At 38.0% G+C, this 18136-nt stretch overlaps 1 protein-coding gene across 4 annotated transcripts in view; it reads left to right on the top strand.

Moving 5' to 3' along the window:
• Positions 1-17040, top strand: part of ARHGEF10 (Rho guanine nucleotide exchange factor 10) — a 2254368-nt gene extending 2237328 nt beyond the window's left edge. For all 4 annotated transcript variants that reach the window (XM_044073505.1, XM_044073484.1, XM_044073499.1 and 1 more), the window contains one exon: positions 7804-17040. In XM_044073505.1, coding sequence (XP_043929440.1) covers positions 7804-8315 — 512 coding nt within the window. In that variant the 3' untranslated portion in view covers positions 8316-17040. The remainder of the gene's footprint in view (positions 1-7803) is intronic.
• The last annotated feature ends 1096 nt before the right edge of the window (positions 17041-18136 follow it).

Genomic DNA, 18136 nt, shown 5'->3' with positions numbered 1-18136 from the left:
AATGTTGGTCAGTATCAAATAAAACCCAATTATGGTTGATAATCTCTTTTATTCTCCCATAAAGAGGATTAAATGTTAGTACCATTGCATTCTGATAGGGTTTTTCTGTGGTAACCCCAATAGATCCCTCTACTACCCTACTAGCATCATTGACTACCTTCCCTAATAATGGGAATAAGTGCCCTTCCAGTCTCTTTTTAATAACTTCATGAAATATAGGTTCTATAAACTGTGTTGGATAACAATGTTTTTGTAACATATCTTCTAATATGTTAACTTCTTCTAAAAATAATTAATTGTCACTAACCACCTTTGCCAACCTGACTCCTTGCCCCTTCACCAAGGATCTCTTTTGGTGTAATGGGTGCCCACTGTTGAAATGCAAAACTGTGTTAGAGTAGGTCATCTTTCTATATAATGTAGAGGTTTACATGTGTGTTTACCTTATCTTTACCAATAGTAATATCTAGAAAATGAATCTTGTCTTCATTTGTTTCCATTGTAAATTGTAAAAAATGTGTACTAGAGTTCAGAAAATCATAAAATTCCTGTAATGCTTCATGTGTACCTTCCCAGAAAATGAGTATATCATCCAGGTAACACCCATAGAATTTACATGTCTAAATAATTCAGACCTAAACACAATCAACAGTTCCCATTCTGCAAGTACAATATTAGCAAATAAGGGGGGCACAGGACACCCCCATGGCTGCCCCTGTTTTCTGTTTGAATAATTGGCCTTCAAAAAGAATGAAATTATTTTTGAGTATAAGGTCCATCACAGTTTTGTACATCAATATCCTAGAATGTCTGATGTTGGTATATTTACATAAAAAATCATAAAACATCATGATACCTTCGTCGTGAGGGATGACAGTAAATAAATCTTTGACGTCAATTGTGCCCAAGATTAATTGATCTGTATATAAATTATCATGTATTTTTTTAAGACAATCCCAAGAGTCTTGTAGGATATGAGGACAATTTTTTATAACCTCTTTAAGATTTAAGTCTATAAACTTGGCCATAGAAAATGTCTTGAATGCTTTTGTATCCACGATGGGTCTAAGGGTCGGTGGTGGACTTATGGATCTTGGGTATTCCAAATATTGTGGGGGTACGTGGATTATCCTGTTGCATAAAATTTAACTCTGTTAAAGTGATTTGGTTATCCAATAAAAGATCAGTAAGTGTAATATCTATGTATCTGTAGGCAATATTTAGTTGGTTAACAGATACCTCCTCATAAATGTCACTGTACAAATGAGTTAATATTTTTTCTATATATACCCCCTGATCCATTGCAACCAAACCACCCCCCTTATCAGGTTTCATAAGTCTAATAATTTTGTCTCCCATGATGCTATATAATGCATCTTCCTTATCTTCTGTTAAGTTACATGGATATGATTTTTTTTTGTCTTGAATGGGCCTGTCTGATCTGTGTAGTACAAAGGCTCTTAAACACTTGTTATTTAGGATGCAGGGGTGGGTTAAAAGACAGGCCCATCACACTACTGACTTTTTAAAATTCGAGATGACCTCTTCTGCTAGTGACATCCACGTTTTAGATGTTAATCTGATGTTTGATGGTTTGTACCTACGTACAAGTATTTATAAGAAACCTGTGCACAAAAATAAGTATTTACACAGAAAGAGTATGCATCCAAAACATACCTTTCAAGGAATAGTAAGGAGTCAGTATCTACATGCAAGTCATTTGAATACTACAGATGACACTTGCTTTGCGCAGCTTTCTACTGTGACAGCTGAATTTGAAAGAAGAGTTTATGATAGCAATATGCTATGATATGAAAGAAGCAGAGTCATTGATGCAAGAAATAATACCGCTAAGCCCTACTTTTTAAAAGATCTATATTAGAAGACTGAAGATGCATTTTTTCGAATGCATCTTGGTCGAACTGAAAAGCCTGAAATGGCAAAATATCGAAGTGGCTGTTAAGTGAATTCTTTCCCTGGGAAAGAATTTGCTTGGCCGCTTTGGTACTTTACCGTTTTCGGCACTGTAGTGCGGTCTCGGAGTTGGTATATTTAAGTAGGGGGGAGTGTGGGTGGTGAAGCCCCCCACTTAATGTAATGTTTGAAATTGATTTTTTTTTTTTTTGAAACCACTATTTTTCTGCCTTGGGAAAAAATCGCTGTTCTGACAGTTCGACATTGTAAGCTTTTGCTTGCGTAGGGTCGATCAATTGCCATTTGCTTTTTTAAGCATTCGGTGATTTAATATAGACCCTTTTTAAATAATACCCCAGCTCAATATTCAGTTAGAGTAAATGAGTATTTACGTTATGTAACTACTGATAGTAGATGCACATTAGAGGTTAAGCAAATAATTTCCAAGAATTGGAATATAGTAAGGGTTTTACCAGAACTATGTAATATTATACCTGAGCATCCATCTTTTGCATTTAATAATTGTACAAACTTAAAAATAGATTATGTTATAAAGATATGCGACTGGATAAAAGACGATTGGTTTTTAATAAAGCAGGTTCTTATCCATGCTCCAACTGTTCTTGTTGTAATGCTATTTGTAATAGCAATGTTTTTATCCATCCAGTAACACAAAAGGAATATGTTTTTATATGTACAGCTGTTTGTAATACTTCATATATAGTTTATTTAGCTACATGTAAATGCTGTCCTAGTTTTTATGTAGGCAAATCAACTAGAAGACTAAGGGATCACATAGTTGAACATAGATTGGATGCTCGTAGAGCTGTTTTATCCAATGCTATTGCTAAACATATAGCAAAGTTTGGTAATCACCATGAATTCACCTTTAGAGTTATTGATATCTTATATAAAACCCTAAGAGGTGGAGATGCAAATAATAAGTTGGAGTTAAAAGAGTATAGTTGGATAATTAAATTAAGGGCTGATCATTTACCTGGTATAAATAAGATGCTTACAATCAAACCAGTCTTAAAACATAAACAATGTTGCCTTAAATAATTGCCACGAGACAACAAATTTTAATTGATATGTTAATTGTCTTTACATTTTGGTTGGTTGTTGTTGCCTTGTGACTATGTTAAGTTGCTATATAAATGTGCTAAAATTATTGTGTTTTGTCATACTGAGGAAGGATTTTTATCCGAAAGCTTTGTTTTAATAAACGGTATTGGCATTGCTTAACCATTTTTCTTGTTTTTTTCTGTATTTCGTTTTGAACGGTTAGCTTTATCATGGTCCTTTGGTTCTTTTTTGAATCATCACAAGTTACTTCACAGGGTTGATCTACTCACACAAGACAAGGGATCTCTCATCCATCCCCAACTGTGCATGCTTCAACTGATACTGTGGGTGATAGGGTTTTGATTCCTTATAGACACGTTTTTTCTGAGGACATGCTGCAGGTCCTGCAGGAGAGCAAGAAACCTACTACTAGGAAATCCTACTTATCTAAATAGAAGAGGTTTTCTATTTGGTGTCTCTCTTGTAACCTGGACCCACATACAGTGGATGTTCCTTTGGTTCTCTCTTATTTGTGTGAGTTGCTCAATACTGGTTTGGCCTATTCTTCTACTATGGCCCACTTATCAGCTCTTTCTGCTTGTCTGCCTTTAATTCCTTCTTTAGCTTTTCGATTTGAGACTATGCAATTTCTTAAAGGCATCCTTAATATTAGACATCCCAGGAAGCCTGTTCCTCCTCCATGGGATCTTATTTGTGTTCTGGAGAAGTTGACTCAGGCTCCTTTTGAGCCTGCTGTTTTAGTATCCTTGCAATGTTATTCTTGGAAGACAGCTCTTTTGTTAGCTCTTACTTCTGCCAGAAGGATGTCTGAATTGCAAGCCCTTATGGCTTGGACACCTTTTTTGATATTCCATGAGGACAGAGTGTCCTTGCATATTAATCCTTCTTTTATGCCTAAGGAAGTTAATGAGTTGTCACTTAATCAGTCTATTAATTTTCTGACTTTTTTCCTCCCACCACAATCTGACAGTGAGACGGTGCTGCATAATTTGGACGTGAATAGACTGCTCAGATTTTATTTGGATAAGACTAAGATTTTATTTGGATAAGACTAAAAATATCAGAAAATCTGATCAGCTGTTTGTTTCCTTTCATCCTAGGTCTTTAGGATTAGCTGTTTCCAAGCAAACTATTTCTACTTGGATTTCAAAAGATATTTCTTTTTGTTACACTTTTCATGGCAAGAGCCTTCCATCTTTAGTAAAGGCTAATTCTGCTAGAGCTGTGGCATCTTCTGGTGTTTTTTTCACAGGCTTAGATACTAATTTTATTCTTGAAACAGCTACATGGACTTCTGTGCATACTTTTACCAAACACTACAGGTTGGATGGTATCTCCAGAGCTACAGCTGGTTTTGCTAATGCCATTCTTCATGGCTTCTTAGAGGGCTCTACTGCTGCTTCCTCCTCCCAAGTTTCTTCTTGAGCTTTGGCACTCTCCATACATGATGAATACTACAGCAGTGAATGTAAGGACATAGTATAGTTGTGTAAAATCTTACCATAACAATAGATGCCCTTGCCTTCACCGCTGAAGTATTCACTCCCTCCCTCCATCACCATAGTCTTTTTCCTTCCTGGTTATGCAGGTTCTCTTTGGGTTTTTTTCGACTGGTGTTCCTACTGGGGCAATCAGTTCTGAGGATGGTATGCCTGAATGTCACCTTTGTGCCCTATGCTACATGGCAAGCATTTGGGTAATGTTCAGGGTACCTTAAAGCAATGGTAGGATTTGGTAGACTGGCCAAACTTTGGGTTTCCAGGGCAGGGAGTCCCATACGTGATGAATACTGCAGTGGTGAAGGCAAGGACATCTACTGTTATGGTAAGATTTTGCACAGCTGTACTTCTCTTATGACTCCCCCCCTCCAAATCTGTAATGATGTTGGTGCCATTAAGGCACTTTAGTATTATGGATCCCTGGTGTCTAGTTGTTCCCACCCACCCGTGATCCCCTTAGTGATGTCAGTGCCACTAAGGCACTTGAGTATGATGTATCCCTGGTGTCTAATGGTTCCCACCCCCCCATTCCTCTTAGTGATGTTGGTGCCACTAAGGCACTTGGGTATGATGTGTCCCTTGTGTCTTGTGCTTCCCACCCACCCCTGATCCCCTTAGTATTGTCTGTGCCAGTAAGGCACTTGATATGACGCATCCCTGGTGTTTAGTGGTTCCTACCCATCCCCATCCCCTTAGTAATGTGTGTGCCAGTAAGGCACTTGATATGATGCATCCCTGGTGTCTAGGAATTCCCACCCCCGATCCAATTAGTGATGTTAGTGCCACTAAGGCACTTGAGTGTGATGTATCCCTGTTGTCTAGTGGTTCATACCACACCCGATCAACACAGTGCAGTAGGTAGTTGAACATGGCTTTTTGGTTGTGTTCAGTACAACAGCATTGTGGAGGTGGCTATGATGATCTACATGGCTGAGCAATTTCTTGAATTGATGGGCATATAGATAGCTTCCGGGAGGCATTTCCAGGGTAAAGAAAACATGGCTAATTAGCATATGCCTCTGCCCTGGACTTCTCATTGCCATTCAGCATGACCACAGGGCCAACCCTACTCGGCACTGCATTTCTTCATAGTAAAGCACTTTGCAGCAAAGTGACAAAGTGGTTACTGAATGTCAAAAAGGTACAGTGACATGTAAATGGCGGTGTACATGTCTTGGTGTCTTCTTGAGTTGCCCTCTTTATGTTTGTAAACAATATTAGTTTTTTTTTTTTTTTTTTTTTTGCAATTAGTGTTGTTAAGAAATTACCATCAAATTTTGCTTCATTGTCCTTTATTAGACAATGTGCTTTAGGGGTCCCTATTACGAGAGTGAAAGTACGTTTAAGCGAATCCATGAACGTCGACATGTATTGCACAAACTGGCATTACAGTGAACGTCAAAAAACGCAAATTTGGAAATGTCGAATTACCATGGTTGGCCCGCCTGTGGTCTAGCTCCATAAGGTAAGTGTGCAATAGTTACGGACCTTAGGGTTAGGGTGCGGGTTAAGGTAAGTGCATAGATATGTAGTGTATGTAAGATTTAGTGTAGGGTTTTGTTAAATGTATGTATGTGGATTATTTATTTTGTTTGTGTATATTTTCGTAGGGGAAGTGTACGGACCTTAGGGTTAGGGAGAGGTTAAGGATAGTGCATAGATAGTTGTGTATTTGGGGTTTAGTGTAGGGTTAGAAGTAGGGTTTTGGTGCTTTACTTTAGGGTTAGAAGTAGGGTTTGGTTAGTGTATGTATGTGGTTTATTTATTTTGTTTGGGTAGGTAGTATGTAGTGGGTGGTGGGGTTATCCGACTATGACAGTTCGAGATTTAAAATTTCGCGGTTTAGTGCGTTCGGTATTCTCATGGTTTGCACAATACGTGTCGGTGTTTAGGTATTCACTCAAAAGGACTTTGACTGTGGTAATATAGACCCGTGCTTTAGCTATCATTTACTCAAGTTTAGATGCACGTAGAACATTTTAGATTGTATTGCAAAGTTAGCTCTTTGCTTATTTTCTCTCTCTATTTCTCTGTTTCTCTCTCTAACAAACTTGTGTTTAGGGAATGGGTGACCTGAACATCACCACACTGACTGGAGAGTGAATGTCCTCCAGTAGGGTATTTATGCACAGTTGATGCCCTCTGAAAAGCATGTCCACTACTTCACTACAGTGTATTAAGGTGTTGAGACACTCGGACAGTAAAAAAAAAAAAAGCAAACTGCCACCATTTATTTACACTGTCTAAACAGTGCTTTGCTGTTTAGCAAGCATGAAAGTAAGATAAAATGTAAATAAAAGAAAAAAGTTAGAAAAACATGTGTTTTGTGAGGGGGGATATGCCCGTGTGTGCATGTGTGTGGGTGTGTGTCTGCTCATATGTGTATGTGTGTGTGTGTGTGTGTGTGTGTGTGTGTGTGTGTGTGTGTGTGTGTGTGTGTGTGTGTGTTTCTGTACATGTGTTGTATGTTTGCATGCATGGATGTGAAAGACAGAGAGAGAATGACAGTGTAAATAAGAAAGAGAGAGAGAGGGATAGAGCCTGCTCCGACTCCAATGTGCCGTCCATCTGCACAGATATGTTAAACAATTAGAAGTACAAAACTCTTAATAAGTCTGCATAACTGATTGACTTTAATCCTCAGTGTTTTAGCAGAAAATTAATGGCACTGCAAGGCACAGTGAAGCACTAAAAAGGCATGGTGAGGGGAGTTGTAATGCCTTGTATTCTGTCATGTATTTATTTTTTTCATTCATTTGCTAACAGTGAGACATTTCAGATATATTCTTTCATTCATTCAGCTAAGTAGCTAAAACTCTTTGGTGTGTGTGTGTGTGTGTGTGTGTGTGTGTGTGTGTGTGTGTGTGTGTGTGTGTGTGTGTGTGTGTGTGTGTGTGTGTGTGTGTATTCATTAAATGCTTACCTAACATATTTTCAATGTAAAATAGTTCCACCAACAGTTACACATGACAGCAAGTTTGAAACTTTAGGCAGATGAACTATTTTACATCAAAAATATAAAAATAGTATATAGTAATAAAAAGAAAATATTTAACAGATGATCCATTCTCCAAGCACAATAATGACCCCATTGTGGGGGTTATGGGGAAATAGACCTTCCAGGTGTGGAGGTATCAGGCCTGATAACACCTGGGGATGGTCAGTTATTTCCCCAATGTCAATTATTATTTCTTTCATATTAGTTACTACTTTTTCAGAATATTTTTTTATTTGTATCTGTATTGGTCTGTATTGATCTGTAGACCTGTCGGTTATTAAATACATCTCTGTTTTCTGTCTACAGGAAGAGGTATGGTGTCATTCCACAGCCACAGTGGTCCAGTTAAGTTCCTTACAGTGGCAACTGTGGCAAGAAACAGGAGAAAACGCACTGCCAGTCAGCCTTCACAGACTGAAAATACAGACTCCAGCACAGACTCCAACACCATCAAACATGCTGAAGGACCAGAGGTTTCTGCTTCTGCTGACAAAGGTGTCTGGCTCAGTAGTTCTGTGGGATCAATTGCCCAACAAAGTGACCTATCATCCTCTTCAGGGTCACTGGTAGTATCTCAAGGATCCTATGCAGTCGAACATAGTCTTGAGGAAAATGTAACATATGACCTTTCAAGTGACCTCAATGTGCCTCTCAAATGTAAAGCCAGTGAAAGGTCCAGGAAAACAAAGGCAGATTCTGTAATGGTCATTTCTGGAGGACATGGACATAGAAATTTGAATAAAAGGTCCAAGCAGCAAAGACAAGAAGAAAGTGTTCCTAATGTTATGGTGTGGCAGATTCCTCTGCACTTTAGTTAGATGGTCTTTAGCTGCTGATGATTGATCAGAGCAGAAACAAGAGGAAGTGTAATAAATACACTAAAAAGTATTTAAGCATTATGAATACATGTTCGAAAGTGCTATTATTTTATTTATGTTTAACTTTGCACAAACAACTTTTTAAGTAAGCTGAAGAAAAATATTCGAGTGTTCTGTCTAGGTGCACAAAAATTCTGTATATGTAAGGAAGAGGTAGAAAGCAAAGTTTGTTATTTCTTTTTTGCTGAGGTGTAAAACTGGAAAAAACAAAAATGGCACATGAAAAATTAGGTCATATGTTATTTGCATTTTTTTATTTTTTAAATGGTTATTAATTCTAATTATTAGTATTGCCTTTCGCACTGACACCCTGCAGTTTTAGAGAGATACTGTGAGCATAATATCACATAATTTGCCATAGAAGACACTCAAAGTTATGAACTTAAGTTGATGTATAGCTTCATGCCTGATTAAAATACTGTGCCAGGATGGAATACAAGATAATCTACATTGCTTTGGCGAATATTGTAATATTTTAATATGCACAGTGGTGTAACAGACTAGTTTGGGTAAAGTCAGTCATGTCCTCACTCAACCCCATTTCAAGGTTAACTAAGGCTGTCTCCTTGGTAGTTATCTGACAGGCAAATATACCACATGTGACAAGGGCCATCAGAAATCGGTGGAGGTCACAGATTCAAAACAAGCATTATTAAATTTGAAGTGCCTAGTAAGGGAATGAGACTGAAAGGACTTCCGCTGGCTGTGGGTCAAACAAGTTGTGTCAGAAGGTATGGAGCAGTTGCATTTCTTGGGGGGGGGGCTGACTGGAGGGTAAAATAATCTATCACTTTGTAAGTGCTACAGTGTGCACCCAAATGTTATATCTACCATAAACAGAGTTAGCAGGCATTGTATCCAATGTATGCCTCCATAAGCTGAATGTATAGGGCAACTGCAACTGCTGCCTCAGCTAAACCCACAGACTTTTCTTAGACTTTGTGTCTCCCAACATGACATTGGTTGATGTCTTTTTCTGCCCTAATAACATCTGTCTGGGTAGTTTGCAGTGCTCTTGTGCCAAACCTTTCATCGCCCATGCTTGCATATCTCAAAAGGTGATGTTATGTTTGCTTGGCTATAAATGCCACTAATTGGTGGCACCCCCAACAACTCTTATAAGTATCAAAACCAAAACTGGACACAACCACCACGATGTTATAAAACCAGTATTTAATGTCGAAGTAAAACAAAATATGATAAAATAACTCTTATAAGTAAGCAGAGATGTAGCAGTCTGTGATGCATTAGTTTGCATCTTATGGGCAGGATAACATCATACCTCTGTTACGTTACTCCTAAGAACTCTACTGGGTGAGTTGTTTTACTTTGACAGACTCAAGCACTTATGCATATTGTTTTAGAAAACTTAATGCTAAAATTCTGTCATGAATTTGTTTACATATATATATTGTATGGCAAGACTGAGAACTAGATCGGTATGTTTATTTGTGTCGACTTGACTGAAGTCATAACAATCTGTAGGTTAAAAAAGTAAACATTCATAGTAGATTGTGAATACAGTTGTTTGTTCCCATGACTGTAAACTGTATATGATATCACACCCTTTGTTGCAGATGATAGCTCAGAATGACCTGTAACAGGCAGTATCTGGGAAACCAGCTTTTGGGTAAATGCAGTTAAAACTAAATACATTAAATCCGCTTCAGACTGGCATATTTTGGGAAGCTCTAATCATTATCAGCATATTGTAGGCTTTCATTTAAAATAAAGTAAAGACAGAAGAATCTCCCTTGAAGTGTGAAATTACTTCATATTTACTGTCCCATAACCTAAGATGCCTTTAAACACAGAAGAGCAAGTCAGGTAAGATTAGATTTAAGAGATGGTAGTGGTTTGTACAGTTATACGGTAACAGATATAGGTCATGCTTGTGTTTTCAGAGGTGTTTGCTATATTAGCAATGATAAATGGCAGCATTTAATATTTTATATTCATCTGCTGTGTTTGGTACCACTTCTTCATGTTATATTCCCTTTAATGCTTTTAAAAGGAGTTATTCATGTCAGATACTTTACACAGCTTCTGTCTCCTAGATGTTCACAAATTATCATTGGCAGGTTTTCAAATTTTCTACATCTGCTATCTTAACTGTCAATGTAATCACTTAACTTGCACAAAGGAACCGGTACAGCAGAACTAGAGCAAAAATGGATTACCTAATCCAATCACACTAGTGATTCATAAGAATTAACTGCAAATGCTGAAAAAAGTTAGGAGGCTAAGCTGCTGCATCCTCATTGGTATGTGAGCAGTCTGACACAGCACTGAAAGAGAATCAGTTAATAGAGCCCAGTGCTGCATTGCATACAGCTTTTAGATATTTTTACTAAATAGGAACGTTTCTTGTATGTGTCATAAATAACATGTCCTAGATGCCCACACAGGACACAATTCTGACAGTTCAGGTACAGTATTTTGCTTTAAAGAGTTTTTAGACACATGCTATTTCTTTCCTTACAGGATGTTTTCAACATCATTATACTGCTGAATAGTCTTGTCTTATGAAGAAGTGAATATTGCTTCATTTTTCTTGAGGATTGAAGCTGGTCTCACATTTTTATGGGAATTGAGCAGTCCAATGTAATTTGCGCTTTCAAACTATATATGCCCAAAGAATGCATGGAACCTGTCTTACGCACTAGAAGTGGCTTCCATGATAATACTTGTGCACAATTTTACAAATTAGAATGAATGTTTTTACATACAGTGTTTTGCTGGTGATATTTTTCACACAGTTCACTGTGCATAGCATTTAAATTTGTTGTGCACGCATTCCTGACATAAAACATTTTCTGTATGACTGCAGGTTTTAAATCCGTTGTGTCTGTCTTATTCACTGTCTCCAAATAAAGAAAATAAGGCATGCGACCTTGTCAGAGTGCCTGAAAATAAAAGTACTCTGCTCACAATTTTCACATTTTGCCATTCCACCTGTATTTAGTGTCACAGATATAGCCACACTGCCACCACTTCTTCCTGTCTGAGAGTTCTGTGTACACCACACTTTATTGTCTGCTATTACGGGCAGTGCAGTAGTCCAATGGTGAGCATTGTCACTTCACAGCAAGAGGTTCTCTGGTACAATTCTTGGCCGGGGTGCCTCCTGTGTGGAGTCTGCATGTCCTTCCTGCATTCACGTGGGTTTCCTCCAGGTGCTGCAGTATCCTCCCACATTCCAAAGACATGCCTCTGGAGAGTTTCTCCCCGGGCTTCTGCTGAAAATAGGCTCTGTCCTAGTTGGACTTTCCCAGTCAACAAATGTTAAATAAATTTATTAGTATAAAAGGGATTGGCACATAAGATGATTGTTCTGATGAAATCTACAGACAGTAAATGAAAGCGCTCAACCTGTTTTTATTGTACAATAATATTAAATCAGTTTTTAACCAGATGGAACGTGACACTTATTTATCTTGGAACCATTTACATGTTTTATTCATCTGGTAATGTTAAATAAATACTACTCAGTCCTTGGTTGGAATACATCTGTTGTTGGACTGGCTAGCATTCCTTGGTATAGTATTACAATGATTTCTGACTCCCTGACAGAGTTGACTAGAGTGCTTAGAAGGTCCAGTGCATGTGATCACAAATCAATTTTCACTTCTGCTCCTAAAACTCAAATTCATAAACTTTTGGTTTGTAAACCCATTTCCAAATACATCATGTTGGGCTTTGTAAACCAATACTAGGTTAGCCTTCCTCCTGTTATATTGAGTCTACAGAACTATATTTTCAATCTCAGTGCTATAAATAGCTTATTGCAGGAATGCATCTGTTAAATTGCCTTTTAATCTGTTATATAATCATTTGTATAAATGTACTATATATAAATATTCATAAAATGGCTTAACTAAAGATATGCACAGATTTAAAAGTGCATTACTTTGTTTGTATTCTATGTGTTTTAATCTGTACCTCATTATCCTGTTCAGTTTATAACAAGCAAAGTCACTTTTATGTTTGAATGATCCTTTGGAGTAATTTATTATGTTAAGCCTTTCTCAGTTCCTGTTTATTTTGATACCTAGATATGAAAAATGACATAACCTACTATTCCAAGATTTTTGCAGTTATGTATATTTGAAATAAAATGAATTGGTATAGGCAGCTGAGTCGTTGACTTTCTGATTTAAAATATGAGTAAATGATGCAGTGCTCTTTTTTAAATTTACAGATCATTTTCCATTTTAATATCTAGTACTTTTGAATCTGTTGTTAAACTCATACATTACCATGTTACCATTAGGGGTCATATTCAATGAACATGACAGCAGACACAAAAAGTATGAAGAGCCAGTCCATATAATCATGTAACCCTATAGTTCCAGCATATGTATTGCAAATGATTAAATATTACTGACTAATGCATTAATATGGTGTCTCCTTCTACCTTATGTCTGTGGCCTTACTCGAGCTTTGAAACTATAGATTTGCTTTTGATGAAGTCATGTTAAGAACAACATACCTATCTAAGAAGCATAGATTCTTGGCTCTAACTTAGTTGCTCAAGTTCCATCTGCTTGCTGACCACCATTTTGAAGCCTGGTACTCATTCTCCCGGCAGCTTTTAAGGGCTACCTTTCAAACAGGCATTCTAGTCTGCTGCCAGGTAAAAGCATCTGTTGTCATGAGCGAGAGGAAGTGAATGGAAGAGATACAGTTCAGGATACTTGAATGACTGAGGGATTTAGGATTAGGGTTAGGAAGTGAAGTTTGGAATCATGGTTAGGGAGTGACTTGGAGTTTTAGGATTAATAATAGGATCAAGTTTGGGATTAGGGAATGAGTGAGAGGTTTAAGGAGTGATTTTTGTGATTGAGGGTCAGAAACTGGGAGTTTAGGGTTAAGGAGTGAAGTTTGTGATTAGGGTTAAGAAACAAAGGAGGGGGTTAGGTTTAAAGAATGAAGCTTGAGATTAGGATAAGATAACTATTGAGTTTTAGGTTTAGGGAACAGACTTTGGAATATGGATTAGGGAGTGACTGATAGCTTTAAAGTTTGGTTTAGGAAGCATAGTTTAGGACTGGAGTTAGAGAGTGAATGGAAGTTTTAGATCTGGGAGTTTTAAGTTTGGGGGTCAGGGTTTAGGATTAGGGTTAAGAAGCAACTGTGAGTTTTAGGGTTATGGAGTAAGGTTTCAGATTATGGTTAGGGAGTGGATGGGACTTTTAGGATCAGAATTACTGTACTGAATAGGCATATGTATTAGTGTAGTAGGCTGAAAACTCCTGGAGGTTCAGTACTTGCTGTTTTGAACAAGTGACAGTGATCAGGTCATCTGCAAGCTAATGCCATGCAAGCACCTAAAATTGATTTTCTGTATTTTCTTCTGTCTGGCATTCCAAAATTGACCTGTTGAAGGCAGGCCTCTCAAATGTCCCTGTTTTGTAGGGGCACCCCTGATGTTTCTCATAGTTTTGTTCCATTCCTCCTAAAATTGGAAATAATTTTCAGAATTTCTAAGATAATAGTGCCAACATTTAAAATATGTCCCTAATTTGGGTAATTTTCCTTAGTTATGTTTTACTTTGTTCTAAATGCTGTTGGTAAAAGTTGAGAAATCTGGTTAAAGGTGGAATTGCTTTTTGGCCTATAGTTTTCTGTTTTTGTTTCTCTTGCCTTGTGTTTAAAAATGTATTAATACATGTTTGTAAATGTATTAATTTAGGCCACTTTACAGTCTTGTAGAATTATATCATCTGCAGTGCATTTGCCAATCATTCAGTTCCCTAACACAATTTTTAAAGTGCAAAAATACATTTTTTTCATCATGTCTTGAATATTCTCCAATGTACTAATGCATTGGAATCACCGTAACTGTCATATTTTATATTTTAATTTATTTTACCATAAAATGGCCATTGATGGTACCAGCAATACTGATGTGATTTTGCTTCTCAGAGATTTTGTCTTTCTCCCACTGTAAAATCTGTGTCTTCTGTATATGAAACATGTTACACATAGGTAAGCACTTTCTTTCATTTAAATATAGTACCAGTGCTGTGACTGAGTGACGTCATAACCTCTTGAGGTAATGTAACATTTTTTTCACTGGTGACCCTAACTTATGCTAAATGCATTCTGCTTTACACATGTATAAACTCTTCAATCTGGAGAGCTAAAACAGCAGGGCTTTCTGGAATGGCAAACCTGTAGATCTTAAACAATTGCCAGACTTCCCTGTACTCCCCTGTAATGTGAAATTTGTCAATGTGCCTTTGTAATACTCCTACTATTTATCTGTGGCAGAAACATGTCACTTCAAAAGATGATAGGTTTACAGTATTAATTAGTTAATTAATTAATTTATTTATTTATTTATTTTTGCAATGTCAAATTCTGCATGAAAGTAAAAACAAATGAGATGTTTGTTTATGCAGTGCTGCAGTATAACTCATTCCTGTTTTTCACACAAACATTTAACTAAAAACTGTGAGAGGATTCAAGAAGATAAAATGATAGTCTCTCTATTAAAATGTAGGCACTCATAACCCTGAATGCCGACAGACCAAAAAACTAAAATCAAACATTCAGGAAATGAGCAAATCTAGAGTGTTGCTCTTTTCCTTTCACCTTCTTTTTAGCAGGGGGGCTTGTCCCCCCACACCCCAAGCCTCCCACACCATCTGAACTTGTATATACCTAGATTGAGATTGCCATACCTTGGATAAAAGGGAATATTCTGGGAAATGGCCATCTCAGACTTGGTATATGTAAGGCTGTTTTTCCAGTCCTCTAGTGGGTCCCAACATTTCAAATGATTACCACTATGGCTTGTACACCTCCTGATTCAACAGCCACTGTGACATGACTGTACACAGCATACTCCTCAACTTCTTACCACAAGACATCTAAACAAAGACAAAAATAATGGTGGGACAAAGTCCCAAAATCAGGGACAGATTTTAAATGTTGCTCTTATACACTTAGAAAGCTGTTAGAATAACAAGTTTTGCATTAGCTTGTATTTTCTGTTGGTTCTGAAGTTTGAAACTCAAATGTCTGTCATTATTTAGTGAATTTAAATCCTCAATGATTAGCCAGAAAACCATAAATTTTATGAGGAGTGGACCAAAAATATGAGGCAAAAATCGGGACATACTGTGAAAATCTGCACAGCTGAGACAAATGCAGCATAGTCGTCTAACACAAAGATGTGTAGCACTGCGAATGGCTAATGAGGTATTCCGAGGGGGGGGCATATGCTAATCAGCCATGTGCTGTCTCCTCAGAACCACCTACAAGAAGGCATATACATGTCTGAGTGATTGACAAAATCACTGGGTCATGTCTGTCAGTATGGCCATCCCCACCACATTACTGTACTGAACATGGCCCAAAGGTCATATTCAAACACCTGCACCGAACTTGGTTGAGGAACCAGTAAACCACCATGCAGTAACTGTAGCGTGAGTAATGGCACCAATGGCAGTACAGGGATTGGGGGAGTTCGGAAGTGGCCATTGGGAATATGCTTAAATGCCACAAACAGTTGGTTATTTCCACAATGTGCAGATCAGCAATGATTTGCATGCCATGGTAGTAAATATGATTCAGAGGCTTGCAAACTTGCCAATATTGAGGTCTTACTACTCTGGTGGTATAAAGGGCTAAACCCCTGACTACAGCCCAGCTGACCATCGCTTCAATAAGAGGCTCGGGTGACTGACAGAGTGGCAGGGAAGGGATGGGCATGCCCCTCCAAGGTGCAAGGGCAGTCATTGATACATTCCCTAAGGGGAGGTATGGGTCCAGAGAGGGAAGTGGCCTTTGGATGTAATCAGGGACTATGAGCGGTGGGGAAGGGGAGTGGATAGGTAATAATCCCCCTCAGATGAAAGTACAGATGAGCCAATCCCCCAGGACACCCTGAGGATATACAACTGGCCCTAGCAATAAATGAGTAAGTCTGGGGGGTGGGGGGTTGGATGGTTGCTGGTAGATCTGGCGTGGACACTGAGTACTGGGAGCTGAGCTGGTAAACATAAGGTCAGAGGGGACCAAAACAAATAAAATAATTAGGTCTTATTTCATCAAAGCTAGTAGGTTTCTTTATGACAAATGGGCACGTCATGGGAGAAGAGCCTCTTTAGCATGAGCCATACAGCTTGTGCTAGACACTTTAATGCATTCCTGGGTAACTCTTTTGGAAAAGATGTTAATGTTTATACTTAGCTGGCCTCAGGAAGACAATTTCCGGATATAAAACTGTAAACTATTAATAGCAATTTTTTGTTTACATATTAATCATATGACTGAAAATGTGGAATTACAATGGATCCTGAGGCTTGGGGCACATAGGGGCTTAGGGCTGAATGACCATGTCCTGTTAAAACCTGTGCTAAAATCAAGGAAATTGAAATGAAGTAATTGTTATATTTGTATCTCAGCAATATTGCATTAATTATAACTAAAGGGGATTGCCTTTTTTAGTTACTTTTTTAGGTTGTTTGAGATACAGCTTTAACTACAGAGGGGGCTGATCTTTTTTATTGTGATGAGAAGGTCTTTAAAATGATTGGATAATTGTTTTTTGTATGTTTAAATAATGACTGTTTGTTTTAATTTATTGTCTGATGAAACAATGTGGATCACTGCAAAAACGCTTACTTACTATTAAAACAGTGTGGTCTTTTAACTTTTGAGTGTCTTCCTTCTGCCTGAACATACCCTTTTTGGTTTCTTGTTGATTTTCGGGTTTCTGTGGAATACTCGCTGTTGGGGATTCATTGGTTTATAATACTGAAATAATCAAAAAATGATAGGCTTGTCATGATCTGTGCTAGGATAAAATGGGAGTAAAGAAACTGAAAGACACAGAAGGGTTTTTTGACACTAAATATCTAGGTGATATAGGAGAAAAAAATAACACTGGAATGGAATTAACTACAGAAGATGGTGGAGATTTTCTTAAGGTGTTAATTCTGTCATGTTAATATTTATAATATTTGGTTGGCTCTGTGGTTTAGAGGGGTGAAGCCCTGATCACAGCCGATATGACCTAGATTTGACTAGCTGAATCAGCACTATTGGAGCTGACATGAGGGAGAGAAGAATGTCAAGAAAATGCCTGCTCTCTACACTCAGAAGTGAGGGAGGAGACAAGGAACCTGCTGGAAATGTGCCCTTTACCTTTTCCTGGTGGAAACCAGAAGTGAAGGCAAGTGGAGCCATGGCTTCATGTTGCAGTTGTGATTAGGCAAATGATGACAATTGTATAAGCGTGTTTGTTTGCCTTTTGTTTTTCTTTGTTTTTCACTTTTGCAGAGGGTAAGCCCCCTTGCAATATCCATGTGGGAGTTTACCCCCTCAATTGCCACCTCTATATATACTAACTCTAAGGTTGCAATACTTTGGGGAAGGAGGAAAAATACAAGTAAAAACTGGACATTTGCAGTTGTTGGCATTCATAATATGCTGATTCACAAAAAGGTCTAGGAGCTAGTGCCAGCCAAAAGGTATGTGGTGTGGGCTTTTAGGTATTAGCATCACCACATAGGTGGGATGCTGTCCTTAACCCCCCCCCCCATTGCATACCCACATGCATGCTTGTGAAACCCAACATGTCATTGGGTACAGCACGACCTTTAAGCTTAAAACCATAGTATAATAGCCATCACAAATCCAATCCTCTCCCCATATGGGGTGGGGGTTGGGGGGGTGTAGTGTTATGGCCAAAAAGGATTCCTGTCTAGAGGGACAAGTCCAATCCAGCAAAGGAACGTGTAGGGATT

This window comes from Protopterus annectens, chromosome 1.part1 (genome assembly GCF_019279795.1).
Source record: "Protopterus annectens isolate FY-2018-M chromosome 1.part1, PAN1.0, whole genome shotgun sequence".
NCBI lineage: Eukaryota > Metazoa > Chordata > Ceratodontiformes > Protopteridae > Protopterus > Protopterus annectens.
The sequence above is the reverse complement of the archived record's forward strand: the minus strand, read 5'-3'. Positions and strand labels throughout refer to the sequence as shown.